A 25684-nucleotide genomic window follows, 5' to 3' on the forward strand; every position below is an offset into this window, starting at 1 on the left:
GCAGGAAGGCTATCTGCTTTCCCTCCTACATTCTTCAGCCATTTTTGTTTCTTGAGGTGCCTTTTTTTTCCTCTCAGCCCTAAGAAATATTTATTTTTTTTCTAGAATAATGTAATAACAATAGAAAAAGTTAAATATAAAACCGATGAGTAGAACAATAAATAGAACATATATATATTATAGCCATTGCTGTGATTGGTGTAAACCCATAACTGTCGATGCGTACCTCTTCACCGAACATAATGTCTTCTTTTTTTCTTTTTAAATAAAAAAGTCCTTCATAAGAATCTCACAGGAAACAGGAAATCAGCTCATAAATTATCACATTACAAATATTTCATATAATTCTCTGAGCTTTTCGCCTGTACTCTCTCTCTCTTTCTCTCTCTTCTCATCACAATGCCCAACCTGCCATACTGGACTTCTCGTATCTTTTCCCTTTCCTGCGCAAACACAGAGAGGTACAGCCGTGTGGTTTCCCAAAGCCATGACGACGACATGTCACAGTAAAGCTTTCTATCATCGACACAAAAGTACTGTTTTTGTTTTTTTGTTTTCCCTTTTGGGACACAAGAGGGACTGATAGCTGGGGGGAATAAATAAAAAAAAAAAAAAACGTCAGGGGGAAACATTCAAACCAACCGTTTTCCTCTCATTTTCACCTCTGCTGTGATGGATGTATCAACCACCTTGCACTGCATTGTGGGTAACCTAGTAAAGCTCATGGTTTGGGAGCTTCATCCTTTTGAACTGCTGTGCTTTGAGGCGCGATCTTAAACACAAACCCACTTTCACACACTCTCTCTCTCGCTCACACATACGCACACACACACACACACACACACACACACACACACACACACTCAAACATGACATCCCATTATAATCTACAGATGTGTATTAGCAGTACTTTAGGAGGAGCAACACCTGTTCTGCAGCTGTACAAGCATAGATGTTAATACAGGTGGTGGATGTGTTGCTGGCGCCTGTGTAATGACCTGCAGCATTAAGCTAGTAGTGTAGCACCGGGTTTAAGTAGTAGCAGTAGTAGTAGGAGTAGGACTACCTGTAGTAGTTGAAATAGCAGCAACAACAATAATGAATTGCACTGAGCAAAACCTGAGTCAAATCCTGCTTGACGACATGAGGTGTGGAGGGTTCTGCTCAATGCCAGGCAGCCTTAATCGATCCCAGAATCGTTTATGTGAGGATTTGAAATCAGAGTATCTGTTTGTGTGTCTGTAAAAGCCTGAGATACAACCGGTAACGGCAGTTTGGGTCTGAATGTCTCTAAATGCTGTATCTCCATCTCACAGATGAGAAGCCACAGAAATGTTAAAAATGCGTCAGCTGTTTGTCTAACTGGATCAGAGTTTGGTCCGACCGACGCGCCTCAAAGCACAGCAGTCTACCGGTGATGCTCCTGTCTTTAAAGGGACATTACACAGTAACGGATCACATCACAATTCAGATCATCTCGGGGGGCAGAAAGAAATTTTGTCTGGAAGTTCTCTCTGAAAAGGGATTCACAAAAAACATTAGAGCAGCAGACTGCAGAGGTGAAAAAGAGAGGATGAAGAAAAGCGGAGGAGAAGGGTAAAATCCTTCATGTCACGGTTGTTCAGAGTCGGTCCAAAGCTGCGGGTCTTTTTGCCCCCCGTTGATGACCACAGAGATCAGCTATGATAATGTCATCGAGATGGACAGTTCATTCCCGCCCGCTGGCAGAGTAGGAGAACTGAGGGAAGTGCGGTCGTCTCTCGTTGTCCAGACAGTCCATCCCGTCCTCGTCAACTGCAGAAAAAAATGCAGATCCAGAGGTAATCGATGACTTGATTTCTTACTGTAATCATCTTCTCAAATTATAATCAAACACTAAAGCATTGTGTTTGTGCCGCTGTAGATTAAAACACAACACGATTCAATTAATGAGTGTGTCTTTGATGTGCCAATCTCCCGCTAACTAACTGATGTGCGACCTACAAAACAAGTGGAACCTCACATTAGCAGAGAGAAACACGTTGGTTCCACTCATGCATAATTCAGTGCCGAACATTTTGAAATCGGCGTCTTCGTTTCAGAAGCGTGTGAAGAGCCGCGTGTGGCCCGAGGACTATTAACAGAGACACTCGGATAAACAGACAACAGCACTTTTCACGTTTGTTACCTCGGTTAATTCAAGCAGTGGAAAAGTCTCACCTGAAGAAAGACGGGGAGTGGTGATTAACTGTTTAACTGCAATTATGAAAGTAATGTTTATGACTGAAAATAACTGACCCTGAATCAGAAATTAAACTACATGTGCAGAAAACAGTTTTATAAACATCAAAAAATATTCCAATTTAACAACATATTATAACTCAAACAAATATAAATATTTCTTGGTGGGGTGTGTACTACTTTACACTCCAAACCAGAAAATTAAATGAATGTGAGATGGTGTCAAGTTTTCAATTGAGCTCATGTTTGTGTGTAAGAAAGTGACAGAAGAGACAAAGGAGACTCACATTTCTCTGGTGGAGTGATTGTGATGGTCTGGGCTGTGAACTCCTCATCAAAGTATCTGGTGTCCGTCTCCGACGTCACCTGCGGCTTAAAGGGAGGGACCATCTGAGAAAGACAGAATGAGAAAGATTAGAATTTGTACGATAACACTTGACACTGAAGGCAGCACACTGTGGAAGAGACAAAGCTTCCTTTAGGTAGGCTGGAAAATGATAAAGACCAGAAGACACAAAAGAAAAGCAAGTAAGAAGAACACAGAGGGAAGGAAAGCTGGGAGAAGAGATGAGAAGGAGAGGAAATGAGCAAAGGAGAGAAAAGAGTGGAGGATGTGAAGAACAGGAGAGGAGGTAGAGCGATCCACAGCGGAGACCAAGGCTCAGCACCTGTCTAACAGGCTAAAGGTGTCTCCACACAGGACCTGACAGACACTGTGTGGTGTTATAACACATGAACAGACTGACAGACCTCCAGGATACAAGGTCACACCTCCCATAATGCCCCGTGCCTTAAACCACTGCCTGCATGTTCTGATGCACACAACATGTGTTGAAGTGTGATGTGTGTTATATGAGCTAACCCTGAGCCTCTGTATAAATACATTTCATCACACAGTTACACTCATGTGGCTCTGTACCTTTTTATCATAGACGTCCTGCCAGTCGACACCAGAGAAGAAACTGTGTCTCATTATTTCTTTAGCGTCATCTGGTCCTCCACCGAGCCTAGAGGAGAGGAGAGGAGAGGAGAGAGTTATAATCAGTTGTCAAAAATTCATCAGATGTTATTTTTTTGTTTCGTTTTTTTTTTTTTTTTTTTTACCAAATTCACTTGAATAAATTTTTTTTTTTTTCCTGCACATGATCTCTCTTATTGCTGGTACAATATCCAATCAATCAGTATAATCATATCCAATCAGAGGATAGCAGGAATTAGGTCAATTGGTGAATGAAACACCATGAGAAACACACACACTGCCATCCAGGTAATCGATAAAAGGGTACATTTTCTTTCAAAATATGTAAAACATTGTGATTTTAAATTGTGGATCTCCCTGATAAAGGTCGTGAAAACATTTTGAACAAATATTATCAGCAGAAAGCGGGAGGTCTTCAAGGTCTAATATGACCATAAGACAAGGCGTGACAATAAGAGAAATGCATTGGTTCAAAAAACTAGGTACCTTAGAGTATTTTGTGATATTCAAAACCTTCAGTGTGTCCAAAATACAGCAACCAAGAGATACATTTTAGTATAAGTGACAATACTAATTCTCCTGTAAACATCTTCCCTCACCCTAAGTTTACTAGATGAGTAGATCTGTTTCAAACACACGCACCGTTTGTTGGGGTCTTTGATGAGCAGGCCGGACAGCAGCGACTTGGCATCGGCCGACAGAGTGCGCGGAAACTTGATGTCCTCCATGAGGATGAGCTCGAACAGCTTCTCGTGGTCCTGGTTGTAGAAGGGAAGTCGGCCGCACATCATCTCGTACGTCACCACGCCCAAACCCCACCAGTCCACCGCCCGACCGTAGTCGTTGTCCTCCAGGACCTGAGGAGTGAAGACACACGCGAGTTCCGCTTTTTTAAATGGGACCATTTATTTTAATGGGCATCTGCCTTTATCTGCATTTATTTTATTCGACATTACACACTGCCCAAGGTATTCAATGAAGAGACAGATGAGCGAGGAAAGACGGCAAAAGAAGAGTGACTCTGCCAACTTGCTGAAGGGAAAAAACAGTAAAAGTAGTCTGAGATGAACAGAAGTGTCTGAGGTGCAGACTGGGATGCCCCCTCCCCACCCCCCCATATATCCACAGACACACACATACAGAGGCAAACATCTTGGGATGGCAGGTCTTCAGAGGCCCCTGTTACAGTAAGGGAGTCCATGTGCTGGCGTGGCCCACCAGATGCCCCCTCTGGTCCCTGCCAGCTCTCTCTGGCACACTGATCCTCTCCTGGCAGGGACAGAGAGGAACGTCCCTGGATGGGAAAGGCAGTAACAGCCAGCAACATGGGTCAGGGCCAGTCCAACCTCCGCGCTGACGAGCACAGGTACTGCGAGCTGCTGTGTTGTGTGTGTGAGTGTGTGAGCATGTGGAGGGGAAAGAGGTCCTGTGAGAGATGTCATTTTTGTATCAAAGTCTTCTGTCTGGGCTGCCTTCCTACTTCTATTTCCTGCCTGCTCGCCTTGCTCCGTCCTCTCCATCCTTCTTATCCTGCCTTCTCCGTCCTCTAATCATGTCTTCCCTCATGTCTTCCCTCGCTCGTTCCATCTCTTTCATCCTCTCATGCGCCAGTTTGCTCACCTCTGGAAGAGCAGGGAAGAAGACGAGGAGGAAAAGGGAGGCAGACGCAGGGAGAGAGCTATTTAAGGTGCTGCTGAGGCCCTCATTAACAGAATAAGATTATTAACATGATGAGTGTGCACGTGTGGATGCGTGCTAGTGATGCATGTGTGTGTGTGTGTGACTGACGGAAAGACGGACAGGCAGGGCTGGAGAGCAGCCAGAACAGCATATGTTGTACATCTCGCCAATAATAATAACATCTCACTCACTGTTAATAATGGCCCGGGCCGGGCGGACACGAGCTAACAGACACAAACACACAAACTCACACGGAAGCAGGTTTTTCACACAACTATTACACAAAACATGACGAAACTATAAAGCAAATGTTAGAATATGAAAACAGTTTTTAAAATATAACGTTAATAGCTTAGATTGATTAGAAGAAAGAATTGTTTATCCAAACTGACTGACGCTAATGTGAACAACAACAAACTGAGCACAACACAAAACACCTTAATGTAACACACACTGAGATTTAACCTAGTTTGTTATGTGCTCGTGCCCCGCCTATTAACAAGAGGTGAACTTTGAATAAAGTTATTTCAGAGAACAAGAGATAGTGAAACAGTAGCTCTAATTTAGACCTATTTAGTCTAGCTCATCCTACACTATATTGGTTTCAAGAATATTTTGAGGATAATTGGAACAACATTGTGAATCGCTGTAAAATTGGAAAAGTTAATAGTGAAATTAAGTTTTCATATCATCCAATGGCTGGTCAAGTGAAATTTTATAAGCCAAGTTAAAACACAGTTTAGGCAAAATCTTTAACAACATATACGATACTGTGAAAACAATATAAGATAGTACACAATAAATATTATCATTGTTATTATTATGACCTGCTAAAGTGATTCTTAAAGGAATAAAGAAAAGTGTTTTGGCTCAAAAACTTGACATTTTATTTTCAAAAACACTTAAAAGGTAGATTTTCAAACCATAGTTAAGGAAATACACATGATATAATAATATCATTTATTTCCCACCCATATTGTTTATTCTTAAGCAGTTCTGTTGATCATGCGCTGCCTCACACAGATTCCAGCAGCTTTCGGCACTTTCACAGCACAGAATAGATGTATAATCACAGAATCAGTAATTAGAGGTGTTTGTCTTTTATGTGCTTGTGTTAAGTATGTTTATGTATATGTATATGTATATATCTTTTTTCCTCAATGCATTTTTATTTAACTTGGTTGTCAAGTTTATCAGTGAAGTGTATGTTCCTTTCATTTTGGCGTTACTCTCTCATCCTTCTTGGTTGCTCACTTGAGTAAGCTATATTTTATGTCAGTTAAAAATGATCTATCAGTGTAATAAAGTGAGTATTGAGGAGCCATTACATTGTACAGGTTACCTTTACACCTGCGTCAGAGTATCACCAGATGTGGTCAGGAAGATCTGATCACGTTCTGATCACGATGCATTTACACAAGTTTCTTCATCTAGATAACATTACTGATACACTGTAAAGGGGGGAAGAAAACAGCCATATTCTTCTGTGATTTTGTTCTAATCAGTCTAAGACAGAGATCAGATAAGGGTTCAGAAGAAGTACTGTCTTACAACCCCAACTGTAAATGATGTTGAATGTCACTGTGAACTGAAACCAGGTGAGAGAAAACACCAAACAGCAGCCTGAGAATTTACAGCAGCAGCTCAGTAACACAGAAAGCTGGTCATTAACTGACTGAGCTCGCACACTCGACACTAAACCGCTAATGATGCAGGCGGCTGCTTCAGTGTGGGCAAGTCAACATGTGCGTGGAAGTGAATAAGAGAGTTGTGAGAGTTATTTTATGTGTGTGAGTGTGAGAGTGTGAGAGTGTGTGTGAGTGTGTGTGTCTGTGTGTGTGAGAATTAAGCTGGTCACCCTGTTGGCAGCTGCAGAGAAGAGCTGGGGGAACGAAGCATGCCGCCAGCTCCAGATATACTATTGATTGGTACGGCTGGAGGGATAACACTGGCTTAGACTGCTGGGAGACTGTCAGGCACACGCGCGCGCACACACACACACACACACTCACACTCACACACACACACACACACACACACACACACACACACACACACACACACACACACACACACACACACACACACACACACACACTCACTCACTCACACACACAGCAGATGGAATATTTATCCGCCCTCATCAAATTCATAAAGTTTTGAGAGTGAGGCAAACTAGGAGATGTTTGGTGTTGTTTCAGTCCCTGTACCTTGAGGAGGGACACACACACACACACACACACACACACACACACACACACACACACACACACACACACACACACACACACACACACACAGTGTGAAGTTTATGAAATTCGGAGCAGCTTACAAGGCTACATTTGAGGCTGATCTACAGGGCTTCGTGTCGAGTCTTTGTACAAAAAGGTACAGAAATGTATACAAATGAAATCTGTCCAGTTGGGCATGTATATGTATGTGCATGTCGGTGTAAGAGAGTGTGTGAGAGGGTTTGTGTGTGTGTGTTTTTGTGTGTGTCCTGGGACCAAAGAAAGTGGTGGCAGCTCGGTTGCAGGCAGGGAGCAGATTAATCCACACAGAGCCAGAATGCTGCCCCACAGCCTTAGGCATGGAGGCATGGGAGTGTGTGTGCATTTACGTGTGTGTGTGTGTGTGTGTGTGTGTGTGTGTTTGTGTGTGTGTGTGTGCTGTATGTGTGGTTATGTGTATATTTTAGAAAGACATAGGACAAATAAATAGGACAAGACAGAGGAAGTAACAAATTAGATAAATCAGCAGGAGAGGAGAGAAGAGAAGAGAAGAGAAGAGAAGAGAAGAGAAGAGAAGAGAAGAGAAGAGAAGAGAAGAGAAGAGAAGAGAAGAGAAGAGAAGAGAAGCTCTGATTAAAAGCAGCCATGAGGGAGAAGGTCTTGTCCTGTTCTGGTCCCTGTTGGGGCAGCCATGTGGCAGCTAGATGCTGCTCGCGGGACGGGGGCTTTGGCAGCCTGGACAGGACTAGATGGGACGGGACGGGCACACACAGCCTGTGGCTGTACCAGCCCAGATACCCAGCAGGCTACAGGGAACACAAACACACACACATACACGCACCTCACATATACTCAGCACAGTGAACATACACTCACATATTGTTGGTGTCGCACAGAGACCTCCTATCTCCGAAGTGTCATCATTTGGAAATCAGTTTGTGTTGACACTGTTCTGACATTTTGCAATGTTTTACTAATGTCTGACTGACTGTGCTGCTCTGTTATGAAACATTTACAGTTACAGTAAAAAAAAAAAAAAAAAAAAAAAAAAATCACAATGCCCAACATATACAACACGCAAACGAAATAAAAACAAACACATACAAATAAATGGAAAAAGCCCAAATCTGTCTCGCCTTCAACACTTAAAAAATATAACAAATAGCCACAAGGAAATGTGTCAAACACAAAATATGAGAAAACAGAGAAAACACTCTCCATGTGTTTTCTCTGATCCTGTTCCATCCCTTTACAAGGACCTTACACTGCCTATTGTTCAATAATCTCACGTTAAGCCTTTTTTGTTTTTGACTATCCCTGACACAAACAACACTTCAATCTAATGCTTTAAAGTTGAGCTGAAGAATTATTCACTTTACAGTGATGTGTTGCTCAAGTATGTGTGTACAAGTTCCTTCAGGCACACACAAACCCTATTTTTTCACTTCTCATCTGCCCTTTTCACTGACGGCAAACATGGGAACTGTCTGAATTTCACTCCTGTAACCCTGAAATATTTTCTCTCCCTTCTCATCTTCCTCTGTCTTCAACCCCCACCTCCCCCTTTCTCTTTTTAATCCCGGCTACTTTGCATCTCTGTAACTTGGCTCCGAGCGAACTGTGTTATTTTTACACGCGGGCGGGCGAGCAGAGCGTGCGGGCGGGTGAGTGGCGGCGGCGGTGGTGTAGATTTCCAGGTTTTTTCCGAGCACCTTCCTCCAACCTCGCCCATCTGCCGCCATCTGCCTCGCTTTAGCCCGCACTTTCTACTGCAATCACACACACAGCGCACACGCGCACACACGAATAAATGCACACAGACGCACATCCTGTGAAAAATAACCAACAGCCTCCAATCAGCTTTTGGCACGCAAAGGAAGGGACTCTAAAAAAAAAAAAAAAAGCACAAAATGCTTCGCCAAATTGTCCTCCATACTTTTTCAAGTGGGATATACACTATGCCTCTCCCCTCCCGCCTTCATCTCCACATCTACATCACTCTGTCTCCACCACCCACAGTCCTGCAGCGCTACCGCCAGTTGATCTGCTGGCCTCCGCATGAGGCAGCGCTGATGGCTGGACAGCGGATAGCTGCAAAAAAATGACAAGAATGTAGTTGTGTGTGTTTGTGTGTGTAAGTGCTGTGCCCTCTTTCAATTCAACCCTCATTCACACACACGAGCTGCATATTTACTTTTCATCCAGATATTATGGAAAGTGTTTGCCTGTGAAATCTGCAAATGAAATGTACATACATAAACTCCACTATAAGACATCAAACATCACAGTCCTGACAAAATGCGTTGGTGTGAGAGAGTACCTGGATCAACACTTCGTGACTTTCAGGTTTCGTGTATGTGTGCAGATGCTTTTGTGTACTACACAGTCTCAGTCAATCTGCTCAGTTTACAGAAGTTCACATTCAGACCCTTAACTTTCTGTCATTTATTAGTGGATTAATGAGATTTATAGAGTTGACACTGTGTTCGGGATGTGGTCATTGAATTCATCAACATTTGACCACATTGGACAAACATTTCCCCGTCTGCCGTGTGTTGAAACACACTAAATTCAGCAGTTACGTCTTGTTATGACATCTATTATGTACTGTAAGTAGAGCAGAATTTCATCAACACATGTTGAGTTTGATGTTTATTTTGTATTGTATTATTTTGTTTCTTGATTGAATAATGTTTCGGTTGACCTTGATGAGCATGTGATGAACTGATGCTACATAACTTACTTGACCTGCCTGTGTACAGTATGTTTGTACTTGTACATGATGCACGGAACTGCCAAACTGTATCAAATATATCTTTAAGTACAGTGACTCAAAAAAATGGAGGGGACAGGAGGAAAAATATCCCAACGCATAATGTTATTTTTAGTAACTATAGAAGTAAAAGTAAAAAAAATGTCAAAGCGAAAAGGAGATGATAATCATATACATCGTATACACTGAGATTTGGTAATGTTTATTTCAACCAATTACTATTCTAACATTTTATCCCTCTTGCCTCTCAAAAACAGAGGATGAGCTGCCTCAGCTGCTGCAGTGGTCAGTGACAGTAATGCAACTTGAATCTGAGAAATGTGCCTCTGGTTCTGACGCTCATTAATGCGAAGTAAAAACGAAAATTGCTAATATTTCGTAGCGTCGTGACTACAAGACAAAGAAATTCAGCACTGACCACTGGCTCTAAATACTTCTCAGACCTTTAAGGTACAGTAGATGTGAGTGATCTAGTTTTGTATCATTAGTAGAAGCTGTGACATTACATTTGTCATTATTACTTTATGTCTTCGAAAAATTATAAAAATAAGATTAAGAACTATTTGAGCACTGAATGCACAAGTACTGCTACTGAGTCAAAGATGATGTCTTTGGTAATTTGGTGATTGTTTCAAATCAGTCGCTTGTTTCTTTTTTGTGAAAATGTGTGTTTGTTGTAAGTTGTTAAGATGTTTGTTTCTTTATGTGAGATGTTTTATGCTGCTGTCTTGGCCAGGTCTCCCTTGTGAAGGACTTGACTTTCAATGTGAATACTCTCTGTAAAATAAAGTTTCATTAAAAACTCAAATTAAAAAAAGCTAAGTTAGAGACCTAAAAATTCAAGGTTACTCTTCTAGAGCACTCCTACTGTAACCTGCTGCTTGGTGATTGAAAAAGAAAGCAAGAAAGGAGAGTCTGAAGAAGTGGAAAAGTACAAAAACACAAATAACAGAGAAAAAGAGAGAGAGAAAAAAAGAGAAACAAAAAATACTAAATGAAATCAAAAGATCCAGAGGAAAACAATGAAGTTACCTCAGGTGCGAGGTATTCTGGTGTGCCACAGAAGGTCTTCATGGTAGCAGCATCTGTGATGCCTTCTTTGCAGAGTCCAAAATCAGTGATCTTCATATGGCCGTCTTTATCCAGCATCAGGTTTTCCAACTGGAAGGGAAACAAAATACACAGCAATTCCCACAATGCAACGTTCATCATCAGAATCTCGAAAAATAAGTGGATGTAGAAGAGAAAACTAAATCCTGACAATACATTTCTTGGAGTGACATGAAGAAGGGAACTGGCTTGCATTCATCTCAGGGGATTTTTGTCAAAGGTTTGGAATAATATTTAGCTTGCATCATTTGTGACTGAAAATCAACACAATACATTACTGCTTTGGCTAAAAGACTTTCCTCTGAAGAGGAGAGCAGAGGCAGACTTGTAAAGGGAACAATATTGTATTAGACCCACATCGTAGCAGCACACACACACACTCAGACACACAAACTCCAAGCAGAGGAGGGAAATAAACTTCAGGCGTGTAGTGAAGCCACTCAACCTTTTAATTTTAATGGCTGAAGTGTTTTTCTTGCTCTCGGTCTGCTTTTTCTCCTTTCTGTTTTCTTGGATGCTGTGAGCAGGGCTGGGGCCAAGGCTGCCAGGCAGACTCTCAGACAGAGCCATCTACCTCTCTACCTCTGTGGCATCAGCACCCCCTCCCTCCCTGCATCACTCCCCGCCTGCATGCCTCCACCTCCCACGCTTCTTTACTGCTTTATGCCTGTGTGTGCCTGTCCCTGTCCCTGTCCCTGTCTCTAATCACCACACATCCAGAGCCATTCCTCTCCTCCTGGATGAAAAAAAAAAACTAAAAAACAGTGGGAGGCTAAAAAAAAAGAGAAAAAGTTTTCCTCAAATAGCAGATCACTCTCATCCATGCCCCCCAACCTGCCTCCACTCTCTGTTTCTGTTTACCTTGAGGTCCCGGTACACAATCTTGGCTGAATGCAGGTAGTCAAGAGCCGAGACGATCTCGGCGCCATAGAAGCGCGTGCGCTCCTCTGAGAACACCCGCTCTCTGGACAAATGGAAAAACAGCTGCGGGAGAAGAAGGGAGGAAGAGAGAGAGAGAGGGTGAGAGGGAAAGAGAGGGCGGGGGGAGAGAAAGAGGGGAGAGACAGCAGGGACGGCACAGCAATAATTACTGATTTATTGGAGGAAATTAGCACAACACAAACTGGCTGCCCGCACCATATTGAGATGATAGATAGCGGAGGGGAGGGTGAACAGGGGGTGTGTGTGTGAGGGGTGCACGTGGAGAGGGGTTGGGTGGGGGGTGTCTCAGAGGAGGGCGGGTGGAGGCGCTCGGCAGCTGGCGCCTCATCTAGCAGCGCCCCCACCCCCCACCCCCACCCCCCTCGCCACTCACACACACACATTCGCATACCTCTTCCACGTTACCCTCTGGGCTAGGTTGGCACTGTGCTGGCGTGGAGTTCGGCGACGGGGGCCAAATCAAGGGTTTAATCAATACACCAGTCTAGTTAAAGACAGGCCGACCGCCGCTGCTGCCGCCGTTGCCATCTCCGCCAAAGCCCCCCCCCCCCCTTCCATCCCAACAGCCACCAGTGCAGCACTCATTAGTGGCCTAACTGGCCTTGCCCCCTGAGCCTCTGTCTTCATTTACACCATTCTCATATCCATCCTTTTCTGTTTTTGGCGCAAAGCTTGTTTTGTTTTTTTTTTAATACTTTTAAGATGACACAACTTATTTTTCCCCAGGTGGCTTGACCTTCCGTTTCTCCTCTGTCTTGCTTTCTTACTCCCTTCATCTCTCCCCCTCTCTTACTCTCTCCCCAGCCGTCAGTTGTCAAGTTATCACTGTCACACAGCTACACATGTGGCACCAAAATGACACCAGCCTGCTGCGGCACACCAGTCAAGTCGTACAAATTACCCATGAGGCCAAGGGGCACACATCTCCCCATTAATTGTTCAGGGAGGTTTGCATATGGCCGCTGGAGTGATGCTCACAGACCACCTTGCTCAAATGGTGTCCATGTGTAACGTGTGTGTGTGGTGTGTGTGGTGGGGGTGCGGTGAGATGGGGTAACACGACAGGTGGGCCTTCATCAGTGTACTGGCAGCTGTGACTGTGGCAGGTTTGTAATGGGTTGTGTGTATATGTGTGTGTGTGTGTGTGTCTGTGAGAGGAATGTCTGGTCACAATTTGTCCGTTGAGGTAAAAATTTGCTGTGTGTGTGTGTTTGTCTAAATATGAGTGTGTTTGCTAGTGTATTCTGTGTGAGTGAGTGTGTGTTTGCTCAGGCCTGGCGCTGGCTGAACCGCTTAACTAACTGGGAGGGGAGCAGGTGACAGTTACACTGAGGGAATGAACCAAGATTGCAAAAAACGGCCCGATTAAAAATCTGAGGAGTGGAGAAGTGGGGGAATCCAAACTCATTTCGTCTCCGACTGTCATTCTGGCTATAACTGCCCCATAGGTGTGTTCATAAATAGATACGGGCAAAAGAGGGATGGAATGGGAAAGAAAGATGAGAAGGAAAGCGAGAGGCCAGTTGGTTGGCAAATTAACTGTGTTAGGAAGCAATCGAACAGTCAAACTTTCGCCACTTCTCGAGTGTTTGTAAATATTAACATTGTTTTGCTGCATTACTGTCGCAGACGCTCACCTCCAATTACATCACATTACCCATGCAAAAATCGTGTTAAGGAGGCCATTGAAATAATATTGAGAAAAAGTCATATACACTTGGAAACAATGGTGTCTTCCAGCAATGGAACGTGACATCATTATTTATAACTGCGTATGCACTTTACTACCGGCACGTCACCTTAATCAGACTTTTAAGTCCAAAAATGTAAGTTTTGGTGATAGGATGAAGCTATAATTACATGCACATGACACAGTGTTAAAGCATTCTCCTTAACAACTAAAGTAGATGGGGACTTGTTTAAAAAAAATAAAAAAAATAACAAAATAAAAAATCAATAAATGGCAACTTGTCCAGAGTAGTTCACAATATCCAAAATTGATTTGAAAAGACAATTTGTACACCGGGGCGGCTGCAGCTCTGTGGGTAGAGCAGGTCCTCTTTTCCCAGTCAGCTCTAGATAATAACTGTTGTAAACTGGTAGGCAAGACACATATGAACTTTGATTGCATTTCCATGGAGTAATAATCATTTTCATCCTTGAGCTGCGGAACTCTACTGCACTCAGCAATCGACTTGTCAGGGCTTCCCCACAACGAGCAAGCTGCTGCAGGAGAGTGGTGAATTGTGTTCGCTTTTCAATAGAAATCCGGCATAGCTAACAGATGTTCTATGCCTCCAACTATGTGCTGGGACCCTATTTGTACTGTTGCTGAAGTTTGGTGCTGTTCTGAACATTATTTGTGGCTATGAGTGGCTTTTTGATGGCGGTTTCTTGGTTGGAGGCTTATACTGCAGTGTATTGTTATCGTGCAGTCTTTTCTGAGGTTGCTAAAACTGCATAAGCTAGCGATCGGAAAACTTGATCTCTCAAGCGGGGGTCTTACTCTGTGTCACAGTGTGTTAGACCATGGATAAAATTTACGCTGGAATATCCCTTTAACCCTTAAGTAGATAACTTTGTTCCACTTCAGCCCGATAAAACAATAAAATACTTCTTATATATTGGCTAAAATCCAATGTTGTGCATCCCATTTTACGCAAGGACTGTGATAAATAATAATTATATTAGTTCATATTTACCGATAAAAATTTTGACAAAAACTTCAACAAATGCATCTTTATCAGTACAGTAAATATGAAGCCATAGCCAATTTCCTGTTGTCTGAGCTTCAACACAGCTTTGAGCTCACAGCAGAATAGGTGGAGGGGCCCAGTCGCTGTCAGTTATTGCGGTGGAATTGTGGTTCAACTGACTGTTAAAGCAGCGACACAAATTAGGGTCACCACATACTGCACAACTATCACCATACTGTATGTATATGTGTGTGTGCGTGTGCGTGTGCGTGCATGTGTGCGTGTCTTACCTCTCCTCCATTAACATACTCCATGACGAAACAGAGGCGGTCTTTAGTCTGGAATGAATATTTCAATGACTGAAACACAAACAGAAATTGAAAAAAAGTGAATTGATTTATGTGTGTCAAAGGAATAATACCATATAGCAAACAGTTTCATCGGTTTCAGTTCAGTGTTTATTGTTTTGTTTAATTCCCTCATGTGGTCAGATGTATTAAAATCTAAATGGATATAATGACTCAAATTATCCCACACAGCAGCACATAAGTGATTTCTACTAATTGAGTTCTAACTGCATGTACCATGTATTTACTGATAGAAGGATAACTTGAATTGCATAAAATATTGTTTAACATGAGTTATTTCAATTCTATAAAGATAATACATCATGTACATTATGTACTGATGTACATTGTGAAAGCGATTGAGTGAGCGTTTTGTGTGCAGCAAAAAAGTCTGGTCCCATTGTGGCCAAAACGGCAGGAGCAACAAAACATGATCATTCATAGCTTCAAACACTTTATGTCTTTATTTGCTTATTCAAAGCATGACGGTGTATGTGTCTTTTCTTTGGAGGGAGAGAGCTGCTAAACAAAAGAACAGTTGGTCAGAGTCTCTTTGTGGCTGCAGGTGTGACAAGGGTGAACTCAGATGTGAACTGTAATTGCTCTCACAACTCTGTGTGTGTGTGTGTGCGTGCATTTACAAGGAGTGTGACAGGAATGAGCTGCAGATAATGTGTGTATGTGTACATCAAAGACAGAGAGTACAGCTAACAGATGCGGTCATTAATGTACAAACTATTTGTTGTCTTCCTCATAATTAGCCTCTAGAGACATGGTTATGTATAGGATCAATATGCTGTGTGTGTGTGTGTGTGTGTTCGTGTACGTGCACGTGACATGAACTCTTACAGATGTCTGAATGTTTGAATATGCACATATGTCTGAATTGAAACCGTTTGTGTTCGGTGTATGTGAGGTACTTACAGTGAGAAATGGGTGTCTGGTGTTTTTCAGTACTCTGCTCTCTGTGAGTGTGTGAGCCACTTCATCCTGCACAGATCCAGTCAAAACATTTTCAATCAAATCAGGCAGCTGAAGAGCACTTCATGAGATGCATTAAAACATCAGAAACTGACATCTGACACAGTACTCAAAATTTAAAGTAATCACACAAAAAAGATTTAGTGCAGGATAAAAAGATATGAAGATTCTAAGCTAGACTGACCTTGGCTATGATGACCTCTTTTTTAAGGATTTTCATGGCGTAGTACTTTCCGCTGGCCTTTTCTCGGACAAGAATCACTTTACCAAAGGTTCCCTTTCCCAGCAGCTTCAGGTAGTCGAAGTCACTCATTGTCTTTGGGAAGGAAACACAGAATGAATAAAATGTAAGCTTTTCATGCTCATTGATTACACGTTAGGATGAATAATTTATATGGATAACGTTACGCTCTACCCTTAGATGCGAGCCTGTAAATCAGAGGGGTAAGGCTGAGTGTTAGGGGGAAGGGATGTATTGGGATTGGGTCTTAGTGAGGCTCCTTCATCTAGGGTCTTTGTCTGGTCAGAACCAATCCACTCTCTTGTCTAACGTGAGACAAACACAGAACATCTGATTTTTACTAAGACTGAAATTTCTAACATTAAAGCACTCACACAAAATTACACCCAGCAAAAACCACGAGTGAGTGGTGTAATGAGTGGAGGCTGTACTTTACACTATGTAGTTTACTTGATATATCAAGTGCATATTTTACCCATGTGTAGACTTTGCCTTTGATACAAATCACATTTATAAGTGTTATTTTACATGACTGCTTTTACTTGCTGGAGCACTTTGATATGGGAAAACCAATTTACACTCTCAAAGGGGCTATTTCATGTTGATACAAACAGACTGAGAGGACCATTTTCAAAATTGCAGTCATAGGTAATAACCCAATATATGACAATAAAAAGCAGAAATAATTTCTGTATTTTGAGTGTAGAGTGTGTTAGTGTACATTTGTGTTTGGATGTATGTGTGTGTGTATGCATCTGTTGTCACGTGTTACCTTGCGTTTGTGGTGTGTGGTGGAGATGTCCATCTCCTCCTCGACCATGTTGTCGATGTTAGAGGTGGGACTGCACTGGATCCTTTCCTCCTCTTGTCTCTGTAGCTTATCAGCCACCATCTGGATGGCCTCTGTCCACTCATCTCTGAGTTTACAAACACAATAACATCGAGTTTAGGGAGGCACAGACAAACATTACAGTTTAACTGAATGAGACATAGTCCTTTATTTTTATTTATGTGTTTATGTTAAAAAATAAGTTGTGTGCAGGGCTGCAAGATCTATCAAAATATAAAAGGTGAAAGATCTAACATTTTTGATCAAGGTAAAATGTTGAAAAAACAGCGTTATAATGAAGAACTGTTGTGCTACCTGGCCTTCAAATCTTGCTCTTTAGATGTAAGAAAAAATGTTTGTTTGGTATGGCCCAACAAATGTCACATCGTTATGATGTCAATTGTTTATTCATAGTCATTAGCAATGCAAAAATGACAGATCCCACTGATCGTGAATCAGATCGTAGCTGCAATATCCATCAAAATTAGATTTTTTTTTAAAGATTTTTTTTTACCAAATTATGCAGCCCTAGTGTTTGAAAACATTTTTTTTTTGCATGTTCTATGTTATGTTATTATTGTTATAGTACTTGTGCCTGGTGCCCTGTTGAGTGTTGACCCAACTTGATATGCTTAACTGGTCAAAAAGCATACCACATACAACAGAGTTTACTGTACTGTGGTTTGTAGCAATAACATTGTTATTTTCTGTTAACGGATCATGATTAAAAGGGTATACTTCTACACACTAGGCCGTATGCGCATGAGTGTTTCTTTGGTTTGTTATCTAGATTATATATTTCAATTACCCCTTTAATTTAGCTGAGATGGTACATAATATGTGAACATAATACTGTTCACATATTCTCCAATAGGATGGCTAATGCTCTTATTTAACACATTTTTTAAAGGCACTAAACTGTTTTTAATTAACATAAACACCTATTTGTTCAACACAGAGGAAACATGGTCAACTAGAGAATCAACCAAATGAGCAATGATCATGGAGCAGAACTAATGCCTACCAGTCTGTGCATGTGTGTGTATGAGAGAGGGGAGTACGTGTGTGTGTGTGTGTGTGTGCGTGCGTGCGTGCGTGTGTGCGTGCATGCGTGTGTGTGTGTGTGTGTGTGTTCACACACCCATACATCGGAGGGAACAATGCATTGTTGTTTGCTAACATTGTTCCTCCCCATTGACTTTCCATTAGTGATGGTGTTCAACATCTGTTGAGAGAAAATGTGTGAGTTCGATTGTGTGTGTGTGTGTGTGTGTGTGTGTGCGTGTGTGTGTGTGATCATCATCTGTAGCAGAAGGCCAGCCATGCATCAGGATATGTAGGCATGTTAAAGGTACTTAATGATGATGAATATAGTGGTTTATACAAGAGGAGAGGAGAGAAGAGGAGAAGAGAAGAGAAAAGAAGAGAAGCGATACTTATTTAGAATTTTGTGAAATTGTAGATTTCGTTAACGAGAATCACTTTAATACATTTCTGATTTTTAACATAACATTCAAATGCTGAAAATGTTGCTTCCTCTCGTCTGAACTGGCTTCAGAATTCAGTCTCTTTTCAACTCTGTCCCCCACTGATCCTCACTCAAACAGTGTTAATCCTGTGCTACATGCAAGGGTTACATGTTAGCTGAAGAGCCCGAACTGAGGTGAACCCAAGATGATATTCAAATATTCAGAAATCCTCAGGGTTCAAGAGAAGCAAGTTGGGATTTACGAGTGTGCACTTTCAAATACACTTACCAAGTGTAAGCCGGGTGGAGATCATAATAATAAAACCTGTTTGACTCCCAAATGATCGACCCTGTGTCTTTTGTTTTGTTTTGAGTTAGATGCCCATATGTTTCCTTGAGGGATCTGGAGAAACACTCCATCTGAACCTAAACAGAGCAGTGTCTGTCTGTGTTTTTAAGATCTGAATCCCTTTTCTTCTGCAAAGACTTCTGAGCGTACCCTACACACTCCAAAACAAGGGCAAACTCAAGTTACACTCCGTCTACCACAATGGAGCACTCAATTTGTGGCACCCGTGATGTGTGTGTGTGTGCGTGTAGCTACATGAAAAGCAACGGGAACTCTCTCAAGGTCAGGCAGCAGATAAATGCTCTCTCTCTTGGTTAGAGTGTTTTTTGTATAATGAGTTTTTTTTTTTTTTTGCTAATGAGAGATAATGGGCCTGCCTACAGTCGGGCACCATGCCAACATGTGCCACCCTCTCTGCTCACGGCTGGGGCTGTGGTAGCTGGCGCCCTGCCAGAACTGGTACAGTACAACAAATACAGTAACACACACACAGAGACACAGAGACACCCAGTTGTGGCGCGCGCACAATCCTTTCCAACCCATTTAAACTTCAACGATGCACACACTTCTACAGCGAGACATGCACACATCTGGAGCTCACTGTCCACTATCGCAAACACTTAACTTATAAAATAATCAATTGAAAGTTATTCGTTTTGTGTTAACTCTGAAATGTTTTTGATTATCTTGAGGCAAAACTATTATAAAGCAACATATAACACAGATAAAGTTGGACAGACAGCTGCAACACACACACACACACATAAAACACACAAACACAAACTCAAAGGATGCACAGAAGCATCTGTGGTCTTCTGGGCAAAGCTGTTCATTTTCTGGAGATAAACACCTCAGCTCCTCAGAAAGGAACTGAGCAGCTGGAGAATTTATGCCAACGCTACTTGAAAGGTCTCCTTTCCACTCTGTCTCTCTCACCCTCTCTCTTTCCCTCACACACACACATTCACACACACACCAAAAAAACTCTACAGTACAAACCTCTCATATACCTCTGCCCTTGATGATACCCACACGATATATTTATTTTTTATCTATGTTTAGACTAATGTCATGCGCTTTTGAAAGTGTTTAAATTGAAGTGAAACTGATGTAAGTTTAAGAAGTAATTTGAAAAAGAAAAACAAGTCAATATTCGGTTGCTTTAACTGGCAGGTTTTAATTAACTCAAATGCCAATGTTTCCTCTAAACTGCTGCTGTGAGAAATGTCAGAAAAGTCTACAGTGCTGGCAGCAAGCATTCAAATATCTGGTTCAACTGCACATAAAAAAGGTTTATTTTTCATCTAAGCCTGATGTGATTCAAGCAGGAGACAGTGCTTGACACCCTCTTTCTTCACTGACCAACAGAGACCAGAAGTTGCTCTGGTCTTCAGGAAACTGACCTCTCATCAGGCGTGTCCACGTGGAAGGTCCTCTCGATAACAGTGGTCCACTGTAAGCAGCGTATGATGAAGGTGTTTGGCTTCGGCCTCTCCGTCTTCATCAGCTGACATTCTGAAACCAGCCAGAGATTCAGTATAACTACATCACCGAGGCAGAGAGAGAAAATGGAAATCAAGAAGAGCTATAAGCTTCGAACTGTACCTAGAAAAGGATTCAGTTAGCTGCACTGATGAGCTAATATCAATCACAACAGTGTCAATGTTGAATCCTTGTTTTTTCAGCTACAGTGTAAGATTGTCAAAAATGATTGATAGTTTATCACTTTTTCAATACATCATATTTAAAACAACATGATATCTGCATGTGATAATATTGTTAAGTACTGTTTCTAAAATAATCCCCCCAATAAACAACAACACATATTTACAATCAGAATTTCACCCAAAGGCTGCATGGATATCAACAACATCACAGCTGTGTTGGTGCTCAATGACCATTTCTGTACCAGAGCTGTTTGCAGGTTAATAAGAAAAGCAAAACAATTATTGTGTGACCAAAACAAAACTTTTTTTTTTATGTTGCTATGGTATCAAAAGAGGTATTGAGATTGTTTTTTATTCTAGCAAAGTATCAAAGTTCCAAAATTCTGGTGTGCAAAAAACTTTGTTTGTGGTATGTCAATGTCTTTTTTGTGTGTTGGAGGTTTTATTGGAATTTTTTAAATCTTCTTTTGTGTAGTTATGATGCAATTTCTTGTATATTATCATAGCTTTTACTACAATCAGTATGCAGTTATTTGTCTTGCATGCTAGAGTAATAATTAATGTTGGAATTCAGCAAATACAGGTAACTGATAACACCTTCACTTTTTGCTACTATGAACATTTTTTGTTTGATGTCACAAGAAAGGTGTTCATTGAGCTGCTCTGTGTTGTTTTGTGAATCTCAAGTTGGGGAGGAATTTGCAAAAATAAAATGTGTTGATTATCCAACAATATTTCAAGTTTAATGTCAGGGCATGTTATTTTGTGAAATTGTTCAAATAAAAAAAACACTTCTTCTTTACACATTCTTTAAGGGTTAGGCATAACTGATAATAACAATATAAACTGTACAGCACCAAAGCATTACTGGTAATCGAGGAGATAATCAGTACTTGAAACCAATGTACATTTACAGTAGAACGGAAGTGAATTTAGAATAAGCAGTGATGAAATGTACTTAACTACAATTTACTCAAATACTGTATCAAATTACAATTTTGGGGTTTCCATTCTCTGCCACATTATACTTCCACTCCACTATATTCATTTCATAACTTCAGTTACTCCAGAGATCCTGAGAATCCTCAATATAGACCTCAAAAATCAGCCAGGTCAATAATTGGTCTATCCTCACCAATCATCAAGGAATGTAGACCTACAATCTGAAATTAAACAGACCAAATGTGAATATCATGTTGAGATTAACTGCACAATTAAGTACAGATGCAGCTTTGTTTTTAATTTTTTTAGTTTAAACATAGGCAATAACTTCAGCCGCCTATGATTCAAAAAAAGGCTCTCTCCTGTTCCAAGGGATATTATGTGTTCCAGCACATACGCATCTGGCGAATATCCGAAGAGACACATTTGTGTGAAAATGGGCAATACAGTAGGCCATTATTACACAAACGCATAATACAGTACACAAACGCAGAAACGTACGCACACATAGCCAGATGGGGCTGTGAGATCTCTGTGGGAAGAAATGCATCTTCATTGTCCCTCAGCAGTCTCTGTGCTCATCCGGGATGAGAGCTGATGTAAAAGAGCAGAATGATCCATCCTCTGACCTCTCGTCTCCCCCACTTCATCTTTGTTCTACATACATCACCCTCTGTCCTCCTCTCCTGTTTTCTCCTCCCCTCTGCTCTCCTTTTGTCTCCTGTCATTCTCTCCTCTCTCCTCCCGTCCTCAGCTATCCCTTCTTCCAATTACTTTCTGTTTAAGTGTGGCACAGCACAGCACGTCATGGCTCAGCCTAAATATAGACAGGAAGGTTAATGACAACACACCTCAGGTCGTACACGCGGCAGAGATTCAATGTAGATTCAAACAAGCACGGACATACACACACAAAGAAGTTACTACCTGACTCGTGAGCATGGCCTGCTGTGCCGCCAGAAAACAAGGTCATGCTATGGGATGATGCCAAAAAACACTCATGAGCAAACACTCACTCAAACACACACACACACACACACACAGAAAGTGATATTGAAGTTTGAACGTTAGCTGAAATTGGGTTGTTTGCCACAGCAGGCAATTGTGAAATCTGTGTACTGGTTTAGTGTGTGTGTGCGTGTGTGTGTGTGTGTGTGTGAGTGTGAGTGCATGCATCAGTGTGTGTGTGTGTGTGTGTGTGTGTGTGTGTGTGTGTGTGTGAACGACAGGCTTGTATGTATGAGTCCCTCTGCAGGGAACAGGCCTGTACCATCTCTGTTCCATCTGACCACTTCTGTTGTTCACACACACATAGACACACACACACGGGCACGCACAGATAAACAAACACACACATACACACACGTACACACGTACACACACACACACACACACACACCACCTGGCCTCCCAGCTTTGGGCAACAGATGTGGCAGTGCCAGCGCGGTGCCAAGCAGCCGGGGCCGGATGTATGGCCTGGCTTGTCCTCCTCACAAACTCTTTTTCTCTCCCCCTTTTTCCTCGTTCTCCAGTCCAGTCTTCGTCTCCTCCTCCCTGTCTGTTCAGCGCTGATGATCCTCCTCTCTTCCTCTCCTCCCTTCTTCTCCCCCATATTTCATCTGCATCTCCAATCCCACCATCCTCATCCATTGCTCTCCACCCTAATCATCCTTCCATCTCCGTCCTCGCTCCTCTTCCCCTCTCCTCCCCGCGTCTCCAATTTTCACTTCTGCCCCTTCAATCGACTCCCATCGCTCATTCGCCATACTTGTCCTCCCTTCCGGACTCCTGTCTTTCGTTCTCCTCCTCCGTCCTTTGATGTTCCATTCTTTATCGTTTTCTCTGATGTTTCAGCTCATATTCTACCATTCGTCATCATTTTCTTTTGTTTTCGCCCCTATCTCACACCCATTCTCTTGTACTCTCATCTGCCTCTGCTATCATCCCCACCATCACCAATCCTCACTGAATTGTTCTGGTGAAATTTTAGATATTGTGTGTCTAAATCCATTTAATTGATGACCGTCAAACCATCCAAATGTAAGGCTATGGATAGAATCACTTACAATGTTTGTTTACCATAACTTTCAGGTAGAAAACATATTTTTCCTGATGTTATTTCAGTGGATACACATCTCATTCATCAAAAATGCATATTTGTTGGTGAGCTAGCTCATAATAGTAACAGTTTACAAAGGTTAGGTTACCTGTTAGGGAACAGAATAAAGAAGACAGCTTGATTTTAACCCAGAACTAGCAGTTAGTGAGTTAATGTTAATGTCACTTTTGGGAAAATACAGTTTATCAAAGAAGCTGAGCAGCAAGACTGGTTTTATCTTTAAACGTTACAATCATAGCTAAAAATGGCAACAGAAATGTAAAAACGTGCTGCCTTCACATTCCACAATGCAAATCAACTGCAAGAGGTTTACCTGGAAGTGTCTATTGTTGTCAGTGTGACGTCACTGCAAGTAAATACAGTGGCATCTGCATCAGGGCACGTGCCCTGCTTAATACCTATCAGATTACGTACAGTAGAAAGCGATGCATGAAAGTGAAAGAGAGTAATCGGCTACATAACATGCATCCATTTATTTATTAAGAGACATATGCTGCATGATATTCAGTAACTGTTATCTGGTTTATCCAACACAATCGTTGATGCTGATCTATCAATAAGCTGGGTGGATTTTTGTTTTCCGGAAAAAGATAAATCATAATTACATAATCCTGTTTACTCATCCAAATTCAGGACATTATAAAAGGTCATCCTTAATCATATTTCAACTTGATTATTGACGATTATAGAATTACTATTCTAATGCAAAAACCCAAACATTTTACTGCCTATATAAGTGTCAAGACCACATTTATAGTCTCTTTATTTGTAATAATTATCAGAAAAACTCTTCTGTTCATGATTTAAACATATTCCTGCCTTTCTCTGTTGGTCTTTTGGACAGATGTTATCATTTGCATGCTGGGTTTTGTGGCTGTTTTTTAGTTTGTTTGCTTGGTTTTGTCCCTTTGAGTCTCATCTGATTTTAACTGCTGTAATGAACTTTCCTACACTGTGTCTGTTTCTTTAATGGAATAATCAGCTGTGTGACAGCTACAGTACAGCAGCAGAGTCCGGAGAGAACAAAAAAAAACACGACCTTTAAACATAAACACATTGATATAGGAATCTAAATAACAAAGACCTCAACAGTGATGTGCTGACCAGTCTAATTGTGTTTAATAGCATCAGCTAACACAATGATGTCAAATTAAAATGGTTTTGTTTCCTAAAATGTAAAAGTGATGAAAGACCAATGAGTGAGTATTATAAGTTTAACAGTAAACCACTTATGTCTTCTGTCTTTTAGGGTGACTATCATCTCTCCTCGAAAGCTTTAGTGCCAATCTGCATATATTGTATGAACAATGAGAGGTGATGGTGGTGGTAATGAGACTGAGAGACATTAAAATTAATCTTGTTAACTCATTAGCTGGTTAATTACACATGTCAAAGACTCCGTGGAGCTTGTTAACCAGGTGTAGACAGATGATATACTGATAAGTGGTTAATTAGAGCACGTGGTGAATTCTGTAAAGCATACTGATGCTGTGAAGACTGATGACTGACAACACACCATGAGTGAACTGATGCAATGGCTGCTGTACCGTTTCACTGTGGGTCTGTGTGATGAAACCACAAGAACATTTAAGCAATAGCTAATGGCACTTTACATGACAGAGGTCCATTTCAGGAATACACATCTTTCAACCCACAGACATGGGTTTAATTCCCTGCTTAAGTTTGCTAAAGCAAGCTCACTGGCTAAACAGGTGCATCATATATGGAAAGGATGCAGGTATTTGACACTTTTTCAAATTCTTCTTTAAAGTCGCTACATGGTATCAAATGTGATATGAACGTGATATATTTTTTGGAAAGGTAATATGATCAAATTAAAATAATTTATTACCATTACCAAGTCAGTTACGTTTGCACCTGTGTCTGTTTGGAGGGTTCTTCGTTGGTTGGTTTGTCAGCAGGATTGCAAAAATCCACGGATTTCCACAAAACTTGAATGGAGAATAAACCCCTATTAACCTTTTGGTGAAGATCAGGAAAAGGGATCCTGGAATCTTCTCACTTTTATGAACCTTCGTGAGATTTTTGTTTATTTCTCAGGGAATAATGCTTAATGAAAAAATAGGTGTATTTAGGTAGTGGATATCTA

General features: G+C 41.4%; 1 protein-coding gene across 7 annotated transcripts in view; it reads right to left on the bottom strand.

The window, feature by feature from the left end:
• Positions 1 to 39: 39 nt before the first annotated feature.
• LOC119033152 (RAC-gamma serine/threonine-protein kinase) overlaps positions 40 to 25684 on the bottom strand; it is a 57502-nt gene continuing 31857 nt past the window's right edge. Inside the window, exons 2-15 of one of the 7 annotated variants that reach the window (XM_037122839.1) lie at positions 22383 to 22429; positions 22121 to 22272; positions 21961 to 22049; positions 20250 to 20361; positions 16973 to 17117; positions 16144 to 16275; positions 15903 to 15968; positions 14922 to 14990; positions 11855 to 11977; positions 10916 to 11044; positions 3842 to 4056; positions 3140 to 3227; positions 2508 to 2610; positions 1709 to 1794 (exon numbers count right to left, since the gene is read on the bottom strand). In XM_037122839.1, coding sequence (XP_036978734.1) covers positions 1709 to 1794; positions 2508 to 2610; positions 3140 to 3227; positions 3842 to 4056; positions 10916 to 11044; positions 11855 to 11977; positions 14922 to 14990; positions 15903 to 15968; positions 16144 to 16275; positions 16973 to 17117; positions 20250 to 20350 — 1257 coding nt within the window. In that variant the 5' untranslated portion in view covers positions 20351 to 20361; positions 21961 to 22049; positions 22121 to 22272; positions 22383 to 22429. Of the gene's footprint in view, positions 1795 to 2507; positions 2611 to 3139; positions 3228 to 3841; positions 4057 to 10915; positions 11045 to 11854; positions 11978 to 14921; positions 14991 to 15902; positions 15969 to 16143; positions 16276 to 16972; positions 17118 to 20249; positions 20362 to 21956; positions 22273 to 22382; positions 22430 to 25684 lie in introns of all 7 variants that reach the window. The other 6 variants (XM_037122836.1, XM_037122838.1, XM_037122835.1 and 3 more) reach the window with 6 other exon arrangements.

This window comes from Acanthopagrus latus, chromosome 15, assembly GCF_904848185.1.
Source record: "Acanthopagrus latus isolate v.2019 chromosome 15, fAcaLat1.1, whole genome shotgun sequence".
Classification (NCBI taxonomy): domain Eukaryota; kingdom Metazoa; phylum Chordata; class Actinopteri; order Spariformes; family Sparidae; genus Acanthopagrus; species Acanthopagrus latus.